This window comes from Heteronotia binoei, chromosome 5 (assembly GCF_032191835.1).
Source record: "Heteronotia binoei isolate CCM8104 ecotype False Entrance Well chromosome 5, APGP_CSIRO_Hbin_v1, whole genome shotgun sequence".
Classification (NCBI taxonomy): Eukaryota; Metazoa; Chordata; class Lepidosauria; order Squamata; family Gekkonidae; genus Heteronotia; species Heteronotia binoei.
The window spans coordinates 50,062,471-50,086,684 of NC_083227.1; the positions used below are offsets into that span (position 1 = coordinate 50,062,471).

At 46.6% G+C, this 24,214-nt stretch overlaps 1 protein-coding gene across 20 annotated transcripts in view; it reads right to left on the reverse strand.

Moving 5' to 3' along the window:
- Positions 1-24,214, reverse strand: part of CADPS (calcium dependent secretion activator) — a 625,900-nt gene that overhangs the window by 367,804 nt on the left and 233,882 nt on the right. For all 20 annotated transcript variants that reach the window (XM_060239432.1, XM_060239433.1, XM_060239424.1 and 17 more), the window contains exon 4: positions 11,549-11,629. In XM_060239432.1, the coding sequence (XP_060095415.1) occupies positions 11,549-11,629 (81 nt within the window). The remainder of the gene's footprint in view (positions 1-11,548; positions 11,630-24,214) is intronic.

A 24,214-nucleotide genomic window follows, 5' to 3' on the forward strand; every position in this document is an offset into this window, starting at 1 on the left:
CTGCCCTAACCTATCCTCACAAGGTGGTTGTTGTTGTGAGGGTTACGTGGAGAAGAGCCATGTGAAAAGCCAAGTTGGGTCCCCTATCAATGAGAAAACTAGGATATAAGTAAAAACTTAAATAAGTGTAATAACTGATTACATTCTATCACACAAAACAATGCTTCCATTACATTGCATTGAAGAGTTCCTGTGTTGACAATATCACCAATACAGGTGACCACTTGCATCTATTTCAGATTTTCTTTCAAAGTAGCAAAAATTTATATTTGTTGGTAAAGAATAATGTGAAGCCCCCCTCCCTGGCTCCTCATCTTAATCTCTATTGTGTGACCATTCATTTACAAATACCAATTTTATATTATACATAGACACCACTTTTTAATTACTGTTAATTGATTACATGTCCTTTAATATGATTTACTACTAGGGCTATTTAGTTTAATTGTAATTCTGTTATTTTATTGCTCTTTTGGATTTTATGGATTTTTGCAATCAGGCTAGGATAACAAATTTTGCTGAAGAGTGGGACAACAACTTTCTCAATAACTCAAATTAAAATATGATAAAGAGATAACCAACCAACCAAACAAATAAACATACACTGAATTTATTCTCAAATGGGAAGAGAGTATTCTGTTTACAGCATCCTGGTTTTATGTATCATCTTAACAAAACACAAGGCAATATTGGGAGGGGGGAAAATGACAATTTTAAACAGTGCCGGAAACAAGAATAAATGTGTAGGTTCTGTTCCACTTAAAATGTTCGCAGGTGTCTCTTGTGGTCTGTCTTGTCATCCATTTAATTGAAGTGGATTTTACTTTCTGGGAATTCTTGTCTGTTTTAACAATGATTATAAGCACAAAGGGGAAAAAATGATGTTCTTAAAAATTATGATGCTTAATATTGAAAACAACAATTAATAACATGAGGCTTGTTTTGGCATCTCATGACTGTTTTGCTAAGAAATCTTCCTGAGAAATCACCTTATTCTTACAGTTTTCAACGAACCATATCAAATGTTAGTACATAAACACTGAACTTGGCATTTATCCTTCAGGGATTTGTGGTTTACTCTGGACGGGCTCCTTGTACATCTGTGCTTCTCTAAAGAGAACTAGAAGGGGCAGAAATTGGATATATATTCTGCTGTATGGCCTGTCAAAAGCAGTAAGGACGTGCTTGGCCTTGTCAAGAAAACACCATATCATATTTGTCTTCACAGGTGGGAAAGCTTGGACAGAGATTCCCATTCTTTCCCCTCAGAAGAATAACAGGTAATGCAACACAACACCTACTAGGCATTTTCTATGGTATCTTAAGAGCAGGGAGGGATGATGTCTGCTTTGGTCGAGACCTCTACCATCATTGATGCTGGCAAGCAGGGGAATTGGGGTGGGTGTGCATGGGATGGATCTCACAGAATTTTGAAAGGAGACTAATACCATTATTATGGCCTTCAAAGCACAATATCTGCAACAATGAGAGACATCCAAAAGAGAACCCAGTAATGGTGGCAGAGGAACCATGTTTGGATGAAGGCCGGTAGCTGGATGGGTCTAGAAGAAGAAGATATTGGATTTATACCCCACCCTATATGCTGAATCTCTGAATCTCAGAGCAGCTTTATTAAATACTGGGTTTGGTGGAAAGAACGAGGATTCCCAGATCAGCATGTTTTACTTAAGAACATAAGAACATATAAGAACATAAGAGAAGCCATGCTGGATCAGGCCAATGACTGTGACTAATAGCCACTGATTAGGGTTCCCAAGTCCAACCCCAAAAATATCTGGGGACTTTGGGGGTGGAGCCAGGAGACACTGGGGTGGGGCTAGGGAGGAGGGGGGGAAACGGCGAGCCGCCCCGTCTCGGAGCATGCGACGGTGCTGCGCAGCTGACGCCTCTTCTCCGCTCGCCGTGGCTGCTCCTCCGAGATGGGCTCAGCCTGAGCCCATCTCGGAGGAGCAGCCACGGCGAGCAGAGAAGAGGCCACCACGTCGCTGCCGCCTCGCCCGCTCAGCCTCTGGGGTGGAAGCAGGGGGGGGTGGAGGCGGGCCGGGGGCGTGGTGAGCCGCGAGTCCGGGTCCTAGAAGGGCCCGGATTCGCGGCTCGCCATGCTCCTGGCCTGCCTTGCCCTGTCCTGCGCTGCTGCCGCCTCTTGGCTGCTCATCTGAGATGGGCTCAGCCTGGGCTCATCTCGGAGGAGCAGCTGCGGTGGGAGGGGAGGGGGCAGCAGCGGCGCGGCGGCCTCGCCGGCTCCGGGATGCGGCGGCTGGCCATGCTCCCCGGTGCCGTTTCCACCCTCTCTCCCCGCTTCCGTTTTTTGGGGGAGCAGGGGAAGAGGGTGGAAATCCTGGGGTCCCCCGCCAGGGTGAGAGGGTTGGGAAGCCGTGGAGGGGCTTAGGGGGGGCAGTATGTCAAGTCTGCTGTAATTCTGTGTGTAGTTAGGTTATTTCTTTGGTTCAGGAAAAGGATTCTGGGTAAAAACCACACTGTATGCCAATGCTGCTAGCTCAAACTCCCCTCTCCCCCCTCCCTCCCTTTGTTATGTAGCAATGCTTTGAAATGGGAATATGGGAACAAGATTGTGGAGCCTTCTCAGAGGAGCGTGGGGGGAAAGTGGTGCCAAGAAGACGCTCAAGGCCGACCCAGGCCTGAGAACGAAAAAGTAACATCAATGTGTGAATGTGCCCTGCATAGTGTGCCCCTCCCTTAAGAATTCCTTTGATGTATACCTTATATGATTGCTTTGTTTGTATACTCGCCAGTCTCTCAACCTCGTTCTATAGTCTAACAACATGTTACAATAAACTAGAAACTTTTATCAAAAAGGTCTCGTTATTGAAACATCAGACTTGACATTTTGAGAGACTCCCTTTTAGGAGCTCAACCTTTCCGGCAACTTGAAAGCCCGATGGCTGACCAGATTCCGGACAACGGAGAACTCCCACCTGAAGCGGGACTCGAGGGGGCTGCCGCCACATGGCACATCTTGGAGACGAGGAGAGCAGCGGAGTCACCCCCTGAGTTCCAGCTGGTACTATCACCCTGACAGTATCAACCGAGGACCTCGACCACCATCATGGATCAGGCCCCACTCCGCCGGGATGCCATCCTGAACCGCCACATCAGGCCGATTCAGATGGCGGGAGTAGAAGCTGCCAACCCGGGCTCTGGGGAGACGGGGGAGGCGGACAGCATCATTGTCGTCCAAGTCGGTGAGGACGAGGGCGCTGGGCGCAAGGGGACCGAGAGCGGCGAGCCGAAGTCTCGGGACGCCTATGATGAGGATTACCATATATTCCGCTTGATGGTCCACAGGGAGATCGACGGAGGGATCCGGAGCTTACGAGACGAGGTCCACATCCTGACGGCTTAACTGGGGAGTGCGCTGGGAGGGGCGGTGTCCCGGAGGCCCCCGGTTTCCCAACCAGGGGCCCGTGGCCGCCTGAGTCAACCGGCCCCGGCGGCCACCCCACCGAGAGTAGGCACCACCCCGGCACCAGCACTGGCGCCCCAGTTCCCCCGGCGGCCCCGCCAAACGTGGGGAGGGAACTAGATGCAACCTTTGATGGGGATCTGGAGGAAGTGAATTACTTCGGGATCCAAGCAAACAGCTTCATGCACTATTAGGGGCATTCTTTCCCAGACGAGTTCAGCCGAGTCGACTACTTGGGCTCGAAGCTGAGGGGGGTCGCCAAACGTTAGTACGTGAGCCTGTGTGAGACCAGGAGCCCAGTACTGGACGACGTGCACACCTTCCTACAAGCCCTACTGACCCAGTATGAAGATCCGTTGCAAGAGTCTCGGGTGTTGGCGGCCCTGCGGGACATGCAGCAAGAGGCCCGACCCATCTGCGAGTATGCAGCCGACTTCCAAGCCAACGTGGCCAGGGTCAGAGGGTGGAACGAGGTGATGAAGATTGAGCAGTTCACCAACGGGCTGAACGCGAGCATCCTGGATCAGGCCCTTACCCAAGCCCGCCCGACCACTCTAGTGGGGTGGATCCAGCTGGCGGGGGAGGTGGAAAACAACCTAAAATGAGTGGCCATGCTACGCTAGCACCAGTCGGACAAGACCCAGGTGAAGCTTGGATCCGGGAAGGCGGAACCCCCGAAGGGGAAGAAGCAAGCTGTAGCAGTACCGGTGGGGCCCTGCCGGTGCTTCAGATGCGGGGACCCGAACCACCTTGCGTCCAGCTGCCCTCACCTTCTGCCTCCCTGCGCCCTGCTGGCTCCCCCGAAGCCGACCACCCCCGGGCCCAAGAAGACACCCAGCCGCCCTAAGGATGCGGCGAAGAGCAGCGCAGTGGCTGTGCAAGAGGAGCTGTTGGAAGAAGAGGTACTCCTGTCCGCGGAGCTGGCCGATCTCGCCTGGGTGGAGGAGCCGGCGGGAAACGAGCCCGACCTGCTCTGAAGGGTGCCCATCAGCAGGTCGATCGAGACGAGGCGCCGCTGATGGTGAGAGTGATGGGGAGATTGTATTTTGTGACTGTGAAACTACTGAACCCCAAGTTGCGAAGGTTCTTGCAGATACGGGCCTTAATAGACTCGGGGTGCAACCAGGAACTAATGTCCCCCAAAGTAGTAGAGGCCTTGGGACTGGAAAGCTCGCAGCTACCCCACCCCATGCTGTTGAGCAGATGGACGGTTCCGTGATGTGCGGGGAACCCTGCACGCGCGAGACGCAACCCTGCCCCATGGGGATTGAGGAACATTGGGACCAGGAATTTTTCGTGATTGCCCCTTCGTGCTCGTACCCTGTGGTACTGGGGGTGGGGTGGTTAGAGAAGCACGAGCCCCTAATTCGCTGGAGGGCGCAAACCATTAGATTCCTGGATCCCGGGTGCAAAGGACATTTGTGGAGTGCGGCGTGCAGCCCCAGGGCTCCCGTTGCCAAGGAAAGAGCATGTGTGTCAGTAGAAGAAGTGCACCCGGTCCCCAGCGCTTACCGAGACCTAATGGAAGTGTTTAGCGAAAGGGAGGCCAATCAGTTACCCCCCCACCGGAGCACGGACTGCGCTATAGAACTGATCCCGGGGGAAACTCTGCCCCGAGCTAAGCTATACCAAACGGGGTGGGCGGAGAAGAAGGAGCTCCGCAAATTCCTGGACCAGAACCTGGTGCGGGGGTTCATCCGACCCCCCACGGCCCCCCACGCCGCCCCCATGCTCTTCCGGAAGAAGAAAGATGGCTCGCTTAGGCTCTGTACAGATTTTCACGGGATAAACACGATATCCATGTCAAACGCCTACCCCATCCCCCTCATCTGAGACTTGCTAAGTACAGTGGCGGGAGGGAAGATTTTCACCAAGCTGGACTTACGGGATGCTTACTTTCGAGTTCGCATCAAGGAGGAGGATGAGTGGAAGACCGCGTTCAATACCCTGATGGGACAATTTGAGTACTTGGTCATGCCTTTTGGACTGCAGGGGGCACCAGGGGTGTTTATGAACTTTATCAATGATGTGCTAAGGAAATACCTGTACAAGGGGGTGGTGGTGTACCTGGATGACATCATTATTTACTCTCAGGACGAGCAGTCGCATGTGAAATTAGTGAGAGAGGTGCTGAGCACATTGCTGAAGCACCAGCTGTACGCCAAACTGTCTAAATGTGAATTCCACCGAACGGAGCTAGACTACTTAGGCTTCCGAGTGGGGGGCTGGCCATGGACCCAGCAAAAGTTCAAGCTGGAATGGCCTCCCCCCCGAGGACACGTAGACAGCTCCAATCATTTCTCGGGTTCGCAAATTTTTACAGGCAATTCATAGAGGGGTTCGCCCGGATTGCCCTGCCTCTGACCGACCTTTTAAAAACTAAGGGGAGAGGTCCGGAGGCCAAACGGCCGGGGGCTGCGCTAAAATGGACACCAGAGTGTCAAAGCGCATTTGACCAGCTGAAGCGCCTGTTCACTAGCGAGCCGGTCCTAAGTCACCCAGACAAACAAAGGGCCTTCGTGGTCCAATGCGACGCCTCCGATGTGGCCGTAGGAGCCATTCTCATGCAGAGGGATGGGGAGGGGAAGCTGCGACCCTACGCCTATATCTCCCGGAAATTCTCAGACGAACAGAGGAATTGGTTGGTCTGGGGCAAAGAGGCGTTCGCTGTCATGTTCGCTCTGAAAACCTGGAGATCTTGGTTAGAGGGGGCGAAAGTGCCATTCGAGGTGTGGACCGACCACAAAAACTTAGAAGCATTGACGGGGAAGCACAAGCTCAGTGAAAAGCAGATTAGGTGGGCCGGGTTCTTCTCCAAATTTGACTTTACCCTGAGACACATCCCGGGGACGAAAAACTTCTTGGCAGATGCGCTCTCGCGGCTCCCACAACACGAGAGTCAAAAGGAGGAGGTGGTGGACTCCCTAATCCCGCCGTCCCAAGTGGCGGCCATGGTCACCACCCGTTCCCAAAAGAAAAGAGAGCTGGAAGGGATCAGCCGAGAGCGCCTCGCCCTAGAAACCGAGAGGGAGGGAGAAAACCGCCCCGAGGGGGTGCAGAAAGGGCAGGACGGGCTGTGGTACAAGGGAGAAAAACTGTACGTCCCGGAATGCTTGAGGAGGGAAATATTGCAACTCTGTCATTCCTCCAAACTGGCGGGGCATTTTGGCTATGTAAAAACCCTGCACCTGGTGAACCAACAATTCTGGTGGCCGTCCCTGCGGAAAGACGTGTCGTGGTTCGTCACACACTGCCCCGTGTGCATAATGGCCAAACGGAGGGGGGGGGAACTGCCCGGGCTCCTGCAGCCGCTGGAAACGGCAAAATGGACCTGGGCGGTGGTGTCTATGGACTTCATAGTGGAACTTCCCCCTCCCGGGGGAAAACCGTCATTTTAGTGGTAGTGGACACCTTTTCCAAACAAGCACATTTCATCCCCTGCCCCCAACTGCCCACGGCGAAGAAACTAGTGGCCCTGTTCTTTGATCACGTGATAAAATTACACTCATTTCCCAATAAGGTCATTAGTGACCGTGGGCCGCAGTTCGTTGCCACCTTCTGGCGGGAGTTCTGCAAATTAGTAGGAATTGAGCAGGGGTTGAGCTCAGCGTACCACCCCCAAACGGACGGTCAGACGGAGAGGGTGAACGGGGTGCTGGAGCAATATCTCAGGTGTTTTGTGAACCAGCGCCAGTCCGATTGGGTAGATTTACTCCCCTTTGCCGAGTATTGCTATAACAACAGTGTGCAGAACTCCACAAAAGCCTCCCCCTTCTCCATGGTGTTTGGCTATGAGGGGAAGCCGATCCCTTTATTACCAGGAGGAAACAACCAGGGGACCCCTTCAGCCTTTGAACAATGGTGGCAGGGGCCGAGTAGCAGTTGGCCAACCATCAAGGAAAACTTGGAGGCAGCCAAGGAATCTTACAAAAAACAGTATGACAAATCTCACACCCCCGCGGGGGAGTTCAAGGTGGGGGACTCCGTGTTCCTGTCAACCAAGAATCTGCCCCTCAACCAGCCCTCTAGGAAACTGGCTTACAAATTCTTGGGACCCTTCCGAATTAAAAGGGTGATCAATCCAGTAACTGTGGAACTAGACTTGCCACCCGCTTTTGGGTAAAATCCACCCTGTGTTTCATTGCAGCCTGCTCCGCCGGGACCCCGGGCCGTCGAGTTGGCATCCTCCCCCATCAGGGGCCCTCACTGCCCCACCGGTCGACCGCTGCCTCACCAGTCAAGAAACCACGGACAGTAAAACAACTCAGTCTCCTCCGCAGCTGCGCGCCGTGGAGGGGGCTTAGGGGGGGCAGTATGTCAAGTCTGCTGTAATTCTGTGTGTAGTTAGGTTATTTCTTTGGTTCAGGAAAAGGATCCTGGGTAAAAACCACACTGTATGCCAATGCTGCTAGCTCGAACTCTCCTCTCCCCCCTCCCTCCCTCCCTTTGTTATGTAGCAATGCTTTGAAATGGGAATATGGGAACAAGATTGTGGAGCCTTCTCAGAGGAGCGTGGGGGGAAAGTGGTGCCAAGAAGACGCTCAAGGCCAACCCAGGCCTGAGAACGAAAAAGTAACATCAATGTGTGAATGTGCCCTGCATAGTGTGCCCCTCCCTTAAGAATTCCTTTGATGTATACCTTATATGATTGCTTTGTTTGTATACTCGCCAGTCTCTCAACCTCGTTCTATAGTCTAACAACATGTTACAATAAACTAGAAACTTTTATCAAAAAGGTCTCGTTATTGAAACATCAGACTTGACACATTCCAGCAGCTGCAAGTGGAAGAGTGGGGAATCAAACCCAGTTCTCCCAGATAAGAGTCCACACATTTAACCATTACACCAAACTGGCTCTCTAGAGAAGTTAGTATCATGGAAGGTGTTGGCTTTCAGAGTGTTAAAGCAGTAATTCCAAAAGAAGCAAGGTAAGGGAAGAGAGAGAGAGGGAAGAAGTAGGTTAGTGAGAATAAGAGTCAGAGAAAGAAAGAAGGTGAGTATTCTAATGCTAGAAAGACAGACTAAAAGGTTGATGAAAAGGGAGGGAGAGCAGACAGACTGAAAGGTGAAGAAAATGTATACACAGAAGTAGATATCATAATACTGATGATTGCAAATGAACAGCAAATATGTAATGATCACCAGCAGTTAGCACAGGCAGCTTGCCTTAGAGAGCTGCTGTTAAATTAATAGTCCTGTACTGACTCCATTTCCTTAATTTGGGCCCCAAGTAATACTGAGAAACCAGTCATACGCTGGATGGAAAGGGTAGCAAGAGATTGCAGAAGAAATACCAGCTAAATATGGAATTACTTAGCTAATAGTTCTGACCTGGCTGCACCCCTCTTGTTGGTTATTTTTTAATGTAATCTGGAGTTTGTGGTGTTGAATGGTTATGGATGAAGGCCAGATTCCTCCCATTCAAGCAACAAGCATGGGTCCAGCAATGAGAACCAGTATGCTGTAATTGTTGAAGAGTTTGACTAGCTCCTGAGACACCTGGGTTCAATCCCCCACTCAGCCATGAAGCTCATTGGTGACTTTGAGCATGTCAGTCTTCTCCAGCCTTAACTTGCCTCACAAGACTGTTGAGAGGACAAAATGGAGATGGGGCACAACCACATATGATGTTCTGAATTCCTTTGATGGACAGGTAAGAACATATAGGTATTTCTCGATCTCACAAACTAAAAGGAGGAACAAAAGTTCTCTTCAATGAGAAGTTTTAAGAATGTTAGTTTTTACCAGGTACTGTAATTCCCCTGCCTTCCTAAAAGGATATACAAATATATGTAGACATGTATATTTGCATCCCAGTGTTCTTCCACTGAACTCAGGTTGGTATACAGGTTGGTTTACCCTCCCAACAAGCTTGTGAGGTATATGAGACTAAGGGCGTTTTCGCACTGACCTTAATCGGCAGCGACGTCCCTCTTTACCGCGCAGGATCTGCGCGGATTTCACACCAATTGCTGCGGAGCACCCGGAAGAGCCGCAAAGTCCCGCGGCTTTTGCGGCGCAAATAGAAACTGGTTTTTGGCGGTTTCCATTTGCGCCGCAAAAGCCGCGGGACTTTGCGGCTCTTCCGGGTGCTTCGCAGCAATTGGTGCGAAATCCGCGCAGATCCTGCGCGGTGAAGAGGGATGTCGCTGCCGATTAAGGTCAGTGCGAAAACGCCCTAAGAGATTCTGACCAGCCCAAAGTCACCTACTGAACTCAAATGAGTATTATTTGTCCAAGCCCAAGAAGCTGCATTGCTGACCCGGCATCTTTGACTTTAGTGTGATATATATGGATGTGGTGTTTCTCACCTTGTGAAGAACACATTGACTTTTGAGTCCCCCACCCCCACCCCAATTATCTTTTGGCTGATCAGAGTGCCAGTCTTTCGTGATGACTATAACAAGTTTTGCTTTTCTAAGGACAACACCATGGCATTTAAGATAAAGTAGCTGAAGAAAAATCACAATATTTTTGAGAGGAGGCAGACACAGAGAAGGCTAACATGGTTAAAGAAGAGAGAGAGATTTGAGTGAACACTGTGCATACTTGCTCATACTTTAATAAATAGATGTTAATTTATTTTAACATGTATATCTTATTTTTCTCAAAAATGTGACACAGATGTTATCCATCTAATTCATTCCCTCCTTTCTGATCTAAGACTCAGACTCCAAAATCTATTGTTGGAACATACATTCACAATAGAACAGAACAAAGTATGAGTCCTGTGGTACCGTTAAGACCAACTAAGTTTTAACTGTATGAGATTTCGTGTGCGCGCACACTTCCTCAGATACAATGAAATAGAATTCACCAATCCGTACATATATGCAGACTCACACTTCCTCAGATAAAATGAAATGGAATTTACCAGTCCATACATATAGGCAGAGGTTGAGCAGTGGATTAGCATGCAACATAATGAAGATATTTATCAGATTCAGGAATAACAAGCTTAGTTTTATATGGTTACTCTTTAAGATAATGAAGATGTTTTAAAAGATGCCAAGACCAACCAATTGTTACCATTTGTTTGATTCAATTCCATGGGAAAACACAGAGAAAGAAATAAATATGTCAAACTTGGCCACTCCACACCTTGTATGGCTATTGCAGGAGTCTCAGTCCACACGCTATGAGCAGCTTGCCTGAGCCAGGTGCCTCAGTCCATGTGTGGCTCTGCTAAGCTAGGTGCCTCAGCCTGGACTGAGCAAGTTGTCTGTGTGACTCACCCTGGCCTGGAGTGTCCATTCATGTGGAACCTTCCTTGACTTGCTGCTATCCTTCTACTCTGCTGTGGATAGGCCCAAATGGAGGGGGCAGGCCATCAGCCCACTATAGGGTTGCTAGGTCTGTGTTTGAAAATTCCTGGAGACTTTGGGATGTAGCCAGGACAGGGCAGGGTTTGGGGAGGGGAGGGGTGTCAGCATGGTACAATGCCATAAAGTCTACCCTTTAAAGCAGCCATTTTCTCCAGGGGAGGGGATCTCTGCCAGCTGGAGATCAGTTGTAAAAGTATGAGATCTCTAGGCCCCACCTGGAGGCTGGCAACCCTAGTCACCAGGACTTTGTCTGGTGAGTATAATGGCCAGTCCACCTCTGCAACTGCAGTATAAACTACTACAGCCTATGATTTCATACCTTATCTTGAAGGCACAGGAAGGACTTGTGCTACAGAGAATCCTGCACCACTGCTGGCTATAATATCAGAAGAAATCTCTTTGAACAGCCAGTATTGGCCCTGGAATCTGTTGTACATAGAGGGGGAAATATGTAGGATGCCTGATTGTCCCTGTTCTCTGCAGTCCTTGCTCTATACAGCCCCATCCTTTAGGATTACCCTGTCTGGTTTCAAAGTAGGTCTGAGCTCTGCCATTCCATTTTTGTCACAAGCTCACTACATGAAATGCCAAGCATTCATTTATCTCTTTACAGAGTTTCCCCCAGGAAAAGCTGATTTGAAGCGGGGTGGAGAGGGATTGCAGACCTGTTGTTTGCTAAATGACTCTGATTTATCACAAACTGCAATCTGACAAAACCTAACCAATGCAGGAAAGACCCAGTCACAATACTCAACAGCATAATCAGAACTTTTGTTACCTTGGCAATCTGATCTGCCATTTGAAGACGCCCATCTAATTCCCGTCTGATTTGCGCTGCTTGTTCATCTGGATTATCCAGCTGCAGAAAAATAAAACAAACAATAAATTGTTGTTAATAGCAATAACAAAAGGCGTGGGGAAAAGATTAGCCATAAAAAAGCATTATTACACTCTATTTTTTAAAATGCTTTTTTCTCAGAGCTTATGAATGTGAACCACAAATACTTTCTATATTCATGATACCTCTTCAAGGTTTTCTGTATTGAATTCTCTTGCTCAGTCATTTTCAGTTGGTTTTAGTGCATTAATGATCTAGCAAGAATATACATTTTAATACCCGACCCACACTACACCTTTTCAATAGCTACAGTTGCTATTTTCCATGGTGCCTAATTTCCAGAAAGGGAAATCTCTGATGTCAAAAACTCCTGGAAACTATGCTATCTGCCCTGGCAATTCTTGCTCCTAAATCCCAATATATGACAGCTAATTGTTGTGGGTTAAAATAGAAATTCCTTTTGGTGCATACCCAGAGGCACTATTTGTTGTAACTTCACGTGCCTCTGAGACAAGTCCCAGTACAGAAAACAAGCCAGAGCTGACACTTGGTTAATTTAAGCCATGTTACATGTTGACAGGAGGTACAGATCTTAATAATGCAGGAGCCTGTTGGACAATATTATTTATCTGGATAATTAAAAATGCCTTGAACATAAGGCTTTGTGCTACAGAAGAAAGTATACATTTAAAGTCCTATTTCAAAATGTCTTGGCATGCTCAGCCAGATTCCATGGCGCAAGCTGATTCATTTGCTTGCTAACTGCCTTGTTCACCTAATGAAAATCCTCTTTCTCCAAAACATGCTGGAAGGTACTTATATCACAGCCTTTTGCTTTGAGAGACCACCTTCAAGGGATGAAGAAAAAACAGATGTTTTCAGAAAGTTTATTCAGTCATATACAGAGGTCTACAAGGGCCCTTTCTTACAAAGCAGTTCTTCTTTGCAACTTCAAGTTCAGGTGATTCTATAGATATTTCTCCTAAGAGCAGAGTTGCTGAAAGATATTTTATTTTTCTGTAAAAAATTTCCCACTTTTAAGGAGCCACTGTTTCATAAAACGAATAGCAGTGAATGAATGCCATGGCCAATAGAAGGAAAGCTTACCAGTTGTGAAGTTATATTTAAGGTTTTCCAGGTGATTATCACCGGGAATTGTGTGAGAAAGTACATGTATGATTTATTGATTTGCAAACCAAGTGTGATGGTATAAAACCACAAATACAGATAATAAAAAAAATGAGTTCAGCCAATCAGCTTTGCAGGTCAAATCACAATAAAAAGAGAAAATTCTTTTTTATATGTTTCCTTTCACATGGTAAAAAGCATATTGTAACCACTAATCTGACATAGAACTAAAAAGTAATTGAAGTGATCAGGTGCCCCAGTAACCTCTGTAGATAGAATTGCAAGCCATTAGTTCATATCCGCCAGGAGAAGAGAAGGGCAGTGGAGGGAGACACCATGAAGATATTATATTACTCCAGTCTAGGAACTATAAAAAAATCTCTGGGTGGAAAATTTATAGTAGCACCATAGAATTTCTGCTGATTCCCAGAGCTGCATGATATTACTTCCAGGTAGGACTGCCAATCCCCAGGAGGGGGCAGGGAATCCCCCAGTTTGGAGGCCCTCCCCCTGCTTCTGGGTCATCAGAAAGCAGGAGGGGGCAGGAAAATATTTGCTGGGCACTCCATTATTCCCTATGGAGACCGATTCCCATAATGAAAAATTGATCTGTGGGTATCTGGGACTCTGAGGGCTATTTTTTTGAGGTAGACTCACCAAATGTTCAGCATAGCACCTGGCACCTTTCCTCAACCTCCCTCCCAAGTTTCAAAAAGATTGGACTGGGGGGGGTCCAATTTTATGAGCCTCAAAAGAAGGTGCCCCTATCCTTCACTATTCCTAATGGAGGGAAGGTATTTAAAAGGACCATGATCCTTTTAAATGTGATGGCCAGAACTCCCTTTGGAGTTCAGTTGTGCTTGTCACAGCCTTGCTCCTGGCTCCACCCCCAAAGTCCCCAGATATTTCTTGAGGCAGACTTGGAAACCCTACTTCCAGGTTTCCCCTGGAACTGACCTAACACTGTTTCACTTACAGCAGTTTTTTCCTAACCCTAACCCTACCCCCCCACCCCAAGCCTACCAAGAACTAGCAGAGGTCAGGGACTGCCAGCAGGAGGTCTCCCACTACGGCACTCCTATCTCTGTAAATGAAAAGTAAACTCTGTTGAAGTCCATAAATAATCAATATTTCAGTTCAATTATTTGTTGCTATTGATGCATAAAATTAACAAGGGCATTTTTAAAATTTGTTCATTAAATATAAGACAAAATAAACATGCTAAATCAGATCACACCCTATTTAGGGCACTGTTAATGTTTTCAGATAGCCCACATCAATAGCTAACAGAAAACATGTGTGTGTGGGGGGGGGGGCATCCTTAGTTAAGATAATTTCTTCTTTGGATTAAATGCATTGTTCTGCACTTTGCCTGCCAAAGTCCCAGATCAGGCATTATACATGTTTTCATGCAACCTGGGGAAAGACAGTTATTTAAATGGAATCACCCAGTAAAATAGTTTTGTTGGCCTGTGAAGAACTAATGCCTTACTTTTTCAAGACAGCCACTGTCAATCTACAGTATCAAACTGAGGTTATTTTATACCTTTATATGGAGAAATTGGCAGCAAGATGGATTGCTGAAAAGATATTACAATCCTAAATGCACTTACATGTGGCATTTATATTAAAGCCTTTGAAATGTTTTATACTGTCTGCTTTCTCTAAGATCTTGCACACTGTTCATTTTAGGATCTCTTCCACTCCATGGCTATTGTCAAGACCTTTATTACATTACTTATTGACTGTAGGCAAGATAATATCTGAATTTTTCAAGGAAGTAACTAACTACATTATTCAATTTAGTGCTTGTTTGCAAAATTAAGATTATTATCCCATAGTGATTTTTGTGAGACAGCAATCTCTGTCCACACAAAATGAATAAGTATCTTTAATATCTCTCTTCTGTTGTTCACAATGTCACTGTAAGCCCTGATAATACTGCCAAAAAAGATGCACTGAACATAGGGTTGCTGGGTCTGACTAAAGAAATATCTGAGGACTTTGGGGATAGAGCCAGGAGATTTTGGGGGTGGAGCCAGGAACAATGGTGTGATAAGCACTATTGAACTCCAAAGGGAGTTCTGGCCATCACATTTAAAGGTACTGCAAACCTTTCAAATGCCTTCAGTCCATTTGAAAAAAAGGAAGGATAGGGGCACCTTTTTGGGGGCTCATAGACTTAGAGCCCCTGGTCCAATATTTTTGAAACTTGGGGGTGTTTTGAGGAGAGGCACTGGATGCCATGCTGAAAATTTGGTTCCCCTACCTCAAAAAACAGTCCCCCTAGAGCTCCAGATACTCATAGATCAATTCTCCATTATACCCTAAGGGAATTGGTCTCCATAGGATATAATGGAGTGCCTAGCAGACATTTCCCTCCCCCCACTTTCTTATAATTCTGAAGTGGGGGGAGGTCCTCAAACTGGGGCATCCCTTGCCCCCACCTGGGGATTAGCAACCCTAACTGAACATGTATCAGGGACAGGACTGTACCTATAGGCCTCACCCAACCTTGAGCAGTGCTGAAGAACACTAGTGTCGGGCCTACTAACACAATCCTGCTCCCTTGTGTTCTGTATGACTTGTTGGGGTTAGTTTGGTGGGGGCAGCAGTGGGAGGGCTTCTAGTGCCCTGGCTCCACTGGTGGACCTCCTGATGGCACCTCGTTTTTTAACCACTGTGTGACACAGTGTTAGACTGGATGGGCCACTGGCCTGATCCAACATGGCTTCTCTTATGTTCTATCTTTCTTTTCTAGAGGGAATCTGGGAATTGGCTTTAAAATGAAAGTTTCAATGTAGGGTTGCCAGCTGTCTGATATTGACCTGAACAGTCCAATATGTCACTGATTGTCTGGGGGAATAAAACCCTGAGAAAATGACAGACATTGGGACAGAAGTGCAGGCTTGGAGGCAGCAGCACCAAGCCCAAATGGTGCAAGCCAGGGTAGCTGTGGAATGGCCACAACCCAGGCAGATGCTGCATGGCTCAATGGAGCTCCAGGAGGCTGGTAAGATGGCAACTCCTAGCTGGGTGGACTCCAGAGCAGTTGGCCGAGAGGCAGGGTGCTGGGGAAAGGGCTGCTACCCTGAAGAAGATTTCTGGCTTGACAGGGTTTAAGTTGCAGGTGGATAGCCCTGTCTGCACAGAGAAGCTGTTGGCACAGAGCTGGGAAGAGAAGCACATGATGAATGTGTCTTCTGCATACCTTAATCACCTAGGGTTTCCAGAGCCCAGGTCCAGATGGGGGTTTCCCCATCCCCAATCAGCCTCCTCATGTGACAATGTCACCAATGCAATGATGTCACACAGAAGTGACATCACCACATTGGGGACATCATGCAGCAAACTATCATTTTGGGCAATACTGTATGGTAACCACTAATCCAGCTCCCAGAAAGCTACTTCCCACTCCAAGCCAGCAGGGTAAGCTGACTGGCAAACCTATAACCTGCTTGTCTCATGCAGCAGTAGAATCACAGAATCATAAGAGTTGGAAGGGACCTCCAGGGTCATCAAGTCCAACCCCCTGCACAATACAGGAAACTCACAAACACCTCCCTCTAAATTCACAGGATCTTCATTGCTGTCAGATAGCCATCCAGCCTCTGTTTAAAAACCTCCAAGGAAGGAGAGCCCACCACCTCCTGAGGAAGCCTGTTCCACTGAGGAATCGCTCTAACGGTCAGGAAGTTCTTCCTAATGTTGAGCCGGAAATTCTTTTGATTTAATTTCAACCCATTGATTCTGGTCCTACCTTCCGGGGCCACAGAAAACAATTCCAAACAATCCTCTACATGACAGCCCTTCAAGTACTTGAAGATGGTGATCATATCACCTCTTAGCCGCCTCCTCTCCAGGCTATACATCCCCAGTTCCTTCAACCTTTCCTCATAGGACTTGGTCTCCAAACCCCTCACCATCTCTGTCGCCCTCCTCTGGACCCGTTCCAGCTTGTCTATATCCTTCTTAAAATGTGGTGCCCAAAACTGAACACAATACTCCAGGTGAGGTCTTAGCAGAGCAGAGTAAAGCAATACCATCACTTCACGTGATCTGGACACTATACTTCTGTTGATACAGCCCAGAATTGCATTTGCCTTTTTAGCCACCGCATCACACTGTTGACTCATGTTCATCGTATTATCCAAGAAGACCCCTAGATCCTTTTTGCACATACTACTGCTAAGACAAGTCCCCCATCCTATAACCATGCATTGGATTTTTCTACCTAAATGCAGAACTTTACATTTATCCCTGTTAAAATTCATTTTATTGATTTCAGCCCAGTTTTTCAGCCTGTCAAGGTCATCCTGTATCCTGTTTCTGTCTTCTTCTGTGTTTGCAACCCCTCCCAATTTAGTATTCAGCATATTTAATAAGCATTCCCTCTATTCCTTCATCCAAATCGTTTATAAAGATGTTGAACAAAACAGGTCTCAGGACAGATCCTTGAGGCGCTCCACTTGTCACTCCTCTCCAAGAGGATGAGGAACCATTCACAAGCACTCTTTGGGTGCGATCTGTCAGCCAGTTACAGATCCACCTAACAGTAACAGGATCCAAACCACATTTTACCAACTTGTCAACAAGGATAGTATGTGGAACTTTATCAAAAGCCTTCCTGAAATCAAGATAAACAATGTCTACAGCACTCCCCTGATCCAGCAAGGTAGTCGCTTTCTCAAAAAAAGAGATCAGGTTAGTCTGACATGACTTGTTCTTGAGAAACCCATGCTAGCTCTTAGTAATCACATCCATTTTTTCTAAATTTTCCAGGACCGACTGTTTGATTATTTGTTCTAAAACTTTTCCAGCATAGTTCTAAGTTTATCAAAGTTTGCCTTTCTGAAGTTCAACTTATAAGTCTGACTACATATAGCTCCTCCCTTCCCTAAGACTGTAAATTCCAAAATCACATGGTCACTACTGCCCAAGGTGCCCACTATTTCCACTTCTTCAATCAATTCTTCCTTGTTGGTGAGAATCAAATCCAAGATCCCCTTGTTTCCTTCTTCACTTTCTGGAAAAGGAAGTTGTCAGCAAGACAAGACAGGGATCTATTTGACTTCTTCCAACATATGTCCAGGTAATTGAAATCTTCCATGATCTTTGTATCCCTTCTCTTGGAGAACTTTGCAATCTGTTGTAGGAGTATTTCATCCAAGTCCTCTGCTTGACTTGGTGGTCACTGTTATTTCTTACTCCTTTCATTTTTACCCAGAGACTCTCAACTGAGCTGCCATGCTCAGATTCACATATTTCCTCACAAGTATATACCTCCTTCACATATACTGCTACGCCTCTGCCCTTTCTCATTTGCCTGTCCCTTTTAAATAAGTTGTAACCCTGAATCCTAATATTCCAGTAATGAGTGTCATCCCACCAAGTTTCAATAAGGCCTATTATGTCATAGTCTTCTTCCTGTATTAGGACTTCCAGTTCCTCCTGTTTGTTTCCCATACTCTGTGCATTAGTGTAGAGATATTGGAATCCACGTTTTATGCATCCCAAGGGTTTAGTTTCCATACAAACCTGCAAGTTAAAATTACCTAGTGTATGTTCCACTCTCTGCAAATCTTTAATGTTCTTATCCCCAGTTTCTGGCATCATACAAAGCTTTGAATTATTGTCTTGCTCCCCCATACAATTTAGTTTAAAGCCCTTCTTATTAGGTTAGCAAGGCTCCTACCAAACACCCTTTTTCCTACCACCATAAGGTGCAAACCATCTCCCAATAGAAGACCAACATCTCGAAAGCGTAAGCCATGGTCCAGAAATCCAAATCTTTCCTGACAACAGCATCAACGTAGCCAGTTGTTGATTTGAAGTATTCTTCTTTCTCATCCTAAGCCACAGCCTTCAACAGGAAGCACTGACGAGAACACAACCTGTGCGCCCAGCTCCTTCATCTTCTGATCCAGAGCAACATAGTCTTTTCTAATACGTTCAGGGCTATGATGGGCAGTAGCGTTCGTTCCCACGTGGATCAACAAGAAAGGATAGTAATCCGTTGGCTTGATAAGTCTTCCAATCTTTTCTGTCACATGCTGGATGCGTGCTTTCTGCAGACAGCAGACATCTCGGGATGACAAGTCCAGTCGGCACACTTTGGACTCCACCCCTCTGAGCAAGGAGTCTCCAATCACCACCACCTTCCTCTTCCTATATTGGGAAGCAAAAGCCCCACGCTTCTTATCCACAGGATCCTGAGAAACTTTATTCAAGCTTCGTGGAGGCTGGGGAAGTAGGCGTTCCTATATTGGGAAGCAAAAGCCCCACGCTTCTTATCCACAGGATCCTGAGAAACTTTATTCAAGCTTCGTGGAGGCTGGGGAAGTAGGCCTTGTTCCAGTGGTTCAGAATCAGTTACTGTAGGGAGATCCTGGAACCTATTGCTGAGCAGCAGGGGCTCAGAACTTCTTCTAATTTTCTTTCTCCTTCGGGTTACATTTTTCCAGGAACGCTCCTCCTGTGTTGGGTTCTCTTCTAATTGCTGAGATACCATTTCCTCTCTCTCCTCTTGTCCCTTCAAGAGCACCTCATGAGTTTTGTCAAGAAAATCTTCTCCTTCCTTTATACACTGCAGTGTGGACAATCGTGCCTCCAGTCCCTGTATCTTCTCCTCCAACAGGGCCACTAACGTACACTTGCTGTATGTGTAATTCATGCTACTCTCAAGTAGAAATACAAGCATCCCACAGTCTTTACACGTCACTGCCTCTGCTCTCTCACCAGCCATACTGCTACAATCCATTTCAGAATTTTCTTTATCTTCACTTCTCTTTAAATCCCACAGTAGCTCTTGGCCTGCACTCCTTTGAGTTCTTCAGCAAGGTAAGTAGGAGGTATACTTTGGGGCTAAATATGTCAGTGGGGGCACAATGAGGAATTGCTTCTGAAAAAGCAAGGGAGGAAAGGAAGCTGGGTGGTAACCCTACACTATTTGTCATGGTATCTCATGATGAAAAAGGGGTGAACAGAGAGAGAGAGCACCGCCTCTCTCCTGAGGCTGTTTCTGAAGGCATTAAGCCTTCTTCATCCTGTCCTAACCTGTGCCATATGTTGTTCCTTTAGGCTTGCCAATTTAAGCTGCTAGGGCAGGTGATCTTCTGCTGCTGCCTAGTGGTTCCTTCTGCTATTTGAATAAGCTGTCAGAGGAAATTTTTTAAAATGTCATATACTATTGACATCACATCTGGCAAAAAACTGGAAGAGACATTACAAAATGCTCTAGGAGTTATGGAGATTGGTGAAATCCTAGAGTGTTGTGACATCACTTCCAGGTTTTTGCAGAAAGTGACCTTGGAATGTAGGCATCTTTTCCCCTATGTCCAACCCACCCAAAGTCTCCTGAGAACTGCAGGTATGTGCCTGGAAACTCCATGTTCCTCTTGGAACAATATGGATCAGCACTCTTCCAGGGAGGTCTATTCTGTCCATACATTAACTCTAGCGATGGTGGGTGTCATGGAAGGGGGAATTTGAGAATAGAAAGAAGATTAGAGGACTGAACATGGTGTTATCATAGAAGTGGGAAAGTAGTGGGGTTTGGATAATTATCATGATTGATGTTTGGATGGCATGATGAGATGAGGGTTTGAAGTTGTGTGTGGCATGGGGAAGTTGAGATTTATGGCGAACAGTCTGTAGAGAATCTTATCTACATTCACTGGTATCTGGAGCAGATAATGCCACATTTTGATTGTATATATTTTATATTGCAAAGCAAGGACACACAAAAGAATTTTCTCCCTCCCCAGCTCCTGGAGGTCATCCATAAGGATGAGCAAGCTTTTACTATGCAGAATGCTATTGCCTGTCACTTTTGCCTGCAATGGGGAGAAGAGATAAAATTCAGCTTTTCACTTGGGTACAACGCAAGGTAGTGGTTTTGACCTTTAAAGTCCTTCAGTATCTGAGCTGTTTGTTTTTTAGAAGCTGCCTTTCCACATATAATCCCCCACCACATTAAAACCTTGTTCAGAAGCCCTGCTTTAGATCCCAGCTGTGATAGTGAAAATTGTAAAAAGTAGGAACAGGGCTTTCTTGGTAGGATTCTGAGGACTGGATTGGAATTCACCAATTTACAAATATTCTCTGTTCCTCTCTGCTGAACTTTAGAAAGCTGTGTATGATATTCTTTAAAGTAAGTTTTTCAACATGATGTTTTGACAAAAAATATTGGCTTGTTTTGCTAAGCACAAATACATTTTATCTCACTGTGTATTTTAAATGGGTTACAGTTGTGGACAATAATTTATGAGTAATGCTTGCTGTCAGGAGTCAAAGATAAGATGGTGCACAAAACTTTTACATGAATAAAATAAAATATCTTCTTGCATGGCTTATAGACTGTTTGTGAGCCTTCTCCCTCTCCAGCCTCACCTGCTAGCCTTCAGCCATTTTGCCACATGATGCGGTAATCTCCCCCAGCCTCAGCATTCCTTGCTCTTCTCTGAGCCTGTCCTCCTCCAGACCTCAAAGCAAGGCCCTCTCATTCCTCCTTGTCCTGTTGCAGGGTCAACCTTTTACAGGTTGGGTTTGGTCCCACCTAGGGTTGCCAGCTCTGAGTTGGGGAACACCCAGATATTTTGGAGATGGAGCCTGAGAAGAGGGGAGGTACCTCAGCAGGGTATAATGCCATAGTGCATCCTTCAAAGCAGCCATTTTCTCTAGGGGAACTGATCTTGGTGGCCTGGAGATAAATTGTAATACTGGGAGATCTCCAGGTACCATCTGGAGTTTGGCAACCCTAGTCCTAACTCTTCCCTTCCACCCCCAATCATCTACCCCTCTGGATGGCTTAACCTGTGAGAGCAGAGCTCAGCTGGTTCCTTTCTCCTTGCTCTTTTTGTGAAAGGTCCCCCCAAGGCTGCTTACCAGCTCCTGACTGGCTGATCCAGGAGTAGGGTACCAGCCTCCAGGTTACGGCTGGAGATCTCCCACTATTACAACTGATCTGCAGGTGACAGAGATCAATTGACCTGGAGAAAATGGCTGCTTTCTGGCATTATGCCTCATGGAAGTCCCTCCTCTCACCAAACTCCACTCTCCTCAGGCTCCACCTCCAAAATCTCTAGGTATTTCCCAATCCAGAGTTGGCAACCCTAACCAGGAGGCCTTGTCTCAGTAGAAATTCCCATCAGCTCAGTTACTCCTGCTTCCTGCTGGTTTGCCAATTCTCGGTGCCTGTTCATGCTTCTGGTTCTCTCCTCTTCCCACTGACTGTCTGCTTCTCCTCATGAAGCAGTGCTCTCATGCCAACCACCATCTCCTCTACTGCTGGGCTTGTCCTCTGGAGGCCCTTGCTGAGCCCCTGCCAGCTGAGGTCTGAGGCACCCGCTTTTGTGGCCCGGTGAGCTGATTTTCCCTCAGGCATGACTCCAGAGGCCAGGGGTGAACTGGTGGTGAATCCAGGGCTGGGCCATCCCTGGACACTCTTTTCCCCCACACATTTCTAACAATATCATATCATACCCAGAGCTCTGGGTCTAGAATGTGAGCTACAAGCTGGAGCATGTAGGTTTGTAAAGTACTGTTCTGTTCAATAGGCAAGAACAGAAGGTCAGGCTCCTAATATTTTCCCCAGGTTGCTATGGTAGGTGCCAGCTCACATCTTAATTGAAGTCCCAAAGTCCCTGACAGTGATTCACCTCATATGTGTAAGCAGATCAAGCTTGAAACAATGCCAGAATATCGAATTGTGTCAACAAGCTTTTATTTGCTTATTCAAATAATTTTATTATTGCTCTCACTGCTCTCCATTTTTATTGTAGCCTACACACTATTTGTTTTCTGGAATATCCCTTTAGCATAATAATCAGGTAATGAAGCCTTCTAAATAGCGTAGTAGTTTTAGAGAGCAATTCTATCCAGGTCTACTCAGAATCCTACTCAGGTCTATTCAATATGTCTTACTCTGAGGAAAATATTCTTAGGACTGCACATTTGAAAGGGCAAGTAGCCTGACCTTGTGCACTATCTGCTTCTGGCTTCATTCAAGAGAGTGCTTTGTGATTGTAACAGACAGCAAGGATGCTCAGGCATAAGAAGAGAAAGAATAGCTGGATTTAAACCCTGCCCTTCACTTGGCGTCTCAGAGCAGTTTACAATCTCCTTCCTTTACTCTCCCCCAACAGATACCCTGTGAGGTAGGTGGGGCTTAGAGAGCTCTGAGAGAATTACTGTTGAGAGAACAGCTCTGAGAAAACTGAGACTGACCCAAGGTCACACCAGCAGCAGCATGTGAAGGAGGAGTGGGGAATCAAACACGGTTCTCCAGATTAGAGTCTGCCACTCTTAACCACCTCTCTCCTCCTCCTGCTTGGAGTGATGGTGGAAAACAAGAGTCAGGGGTAGAGGATACCCCACTTCTGGCAGGGAGATGTGGCCCTGAAATGACAGGCTTAGTGCATTTTGTCCATACCTCTAAGATTCTTGGGTTTTTTGTTTGTGCGATGGAGAATTTTGTCTAAACATCCAACCTTAACCTGCTGCTCCATGTACTCACCCTGTGGTTGACTATTCAGATTACTGCTGTACGGGTGGGCAGCATCTTTTTTGTTTGTTTTTCACACACGCACATAAGTGTGAATTCAAAGCACCAACCCCTTATTGACAGCTGTGCAATCCCTCCACCAAGTACTGTGATCATTGGTTCCTATACAACTGCTATTTCTCCACCAGAAATCACTCCCTTTCCTGCCTGATCTTACTCCCTTTCCCACTCATTTCATAGGACTCTATATGTTTCTGTGGTGCTGCCTGAGTCTATCCTGCACCTTTCCCCCTGCCCAAAGAGCCTTCCTGCCAGAGCAATATTATGTAGTGACTTGGCATAAAGTTCTGGGGGCAGAATATGGGAGCCTAAATAGGGACTATTTCCAGTGCTGTCCCACCCAAGCAAAAAGAGTAATCTTTCTTGAATTTGTCATACTAAAACAACCCCATGGGCTTCTAATCACAACAAAATATTGCAGCAAAGAAGCATGCAAACGGTGATTCAAAACCCTTGCAGGAAGATCCAATGATGCACACGTCACTAACTGCTTCAGGGAAAAAAAAGACAAAGGTTCAAACAGAAGGGAAGGTTCAGACTGCCCAAGTGGCTTGACTTTTTAACAGGGGAGTTCAGACATCAGGAAGTGCAGCATGAAACCACTTATATTCGTAAACCTTGGACCTTCCCCGGTGCTGGAAAACTCACAATTGAGAAGGGGTGAGATCAGGTGAGGGGGAGGATGATGACTGGGGAGCATGATATTGACGATGCTGTTTGAACGTGATTTTGAAATCTGCAGGCTAACAGCAACAACATCAGATCAAACAGCTCGTCTCACCACAGCCTTAGCCTCCTCATCCAAATCCTATCTGCCACACCATCCTCTCGTGTTTATTTCTCTGCATGTCACAGCATACTGCATCTTAATTATTGATCAACTCAGTGGCCTCCTCTATTGGACTTCGCAAATG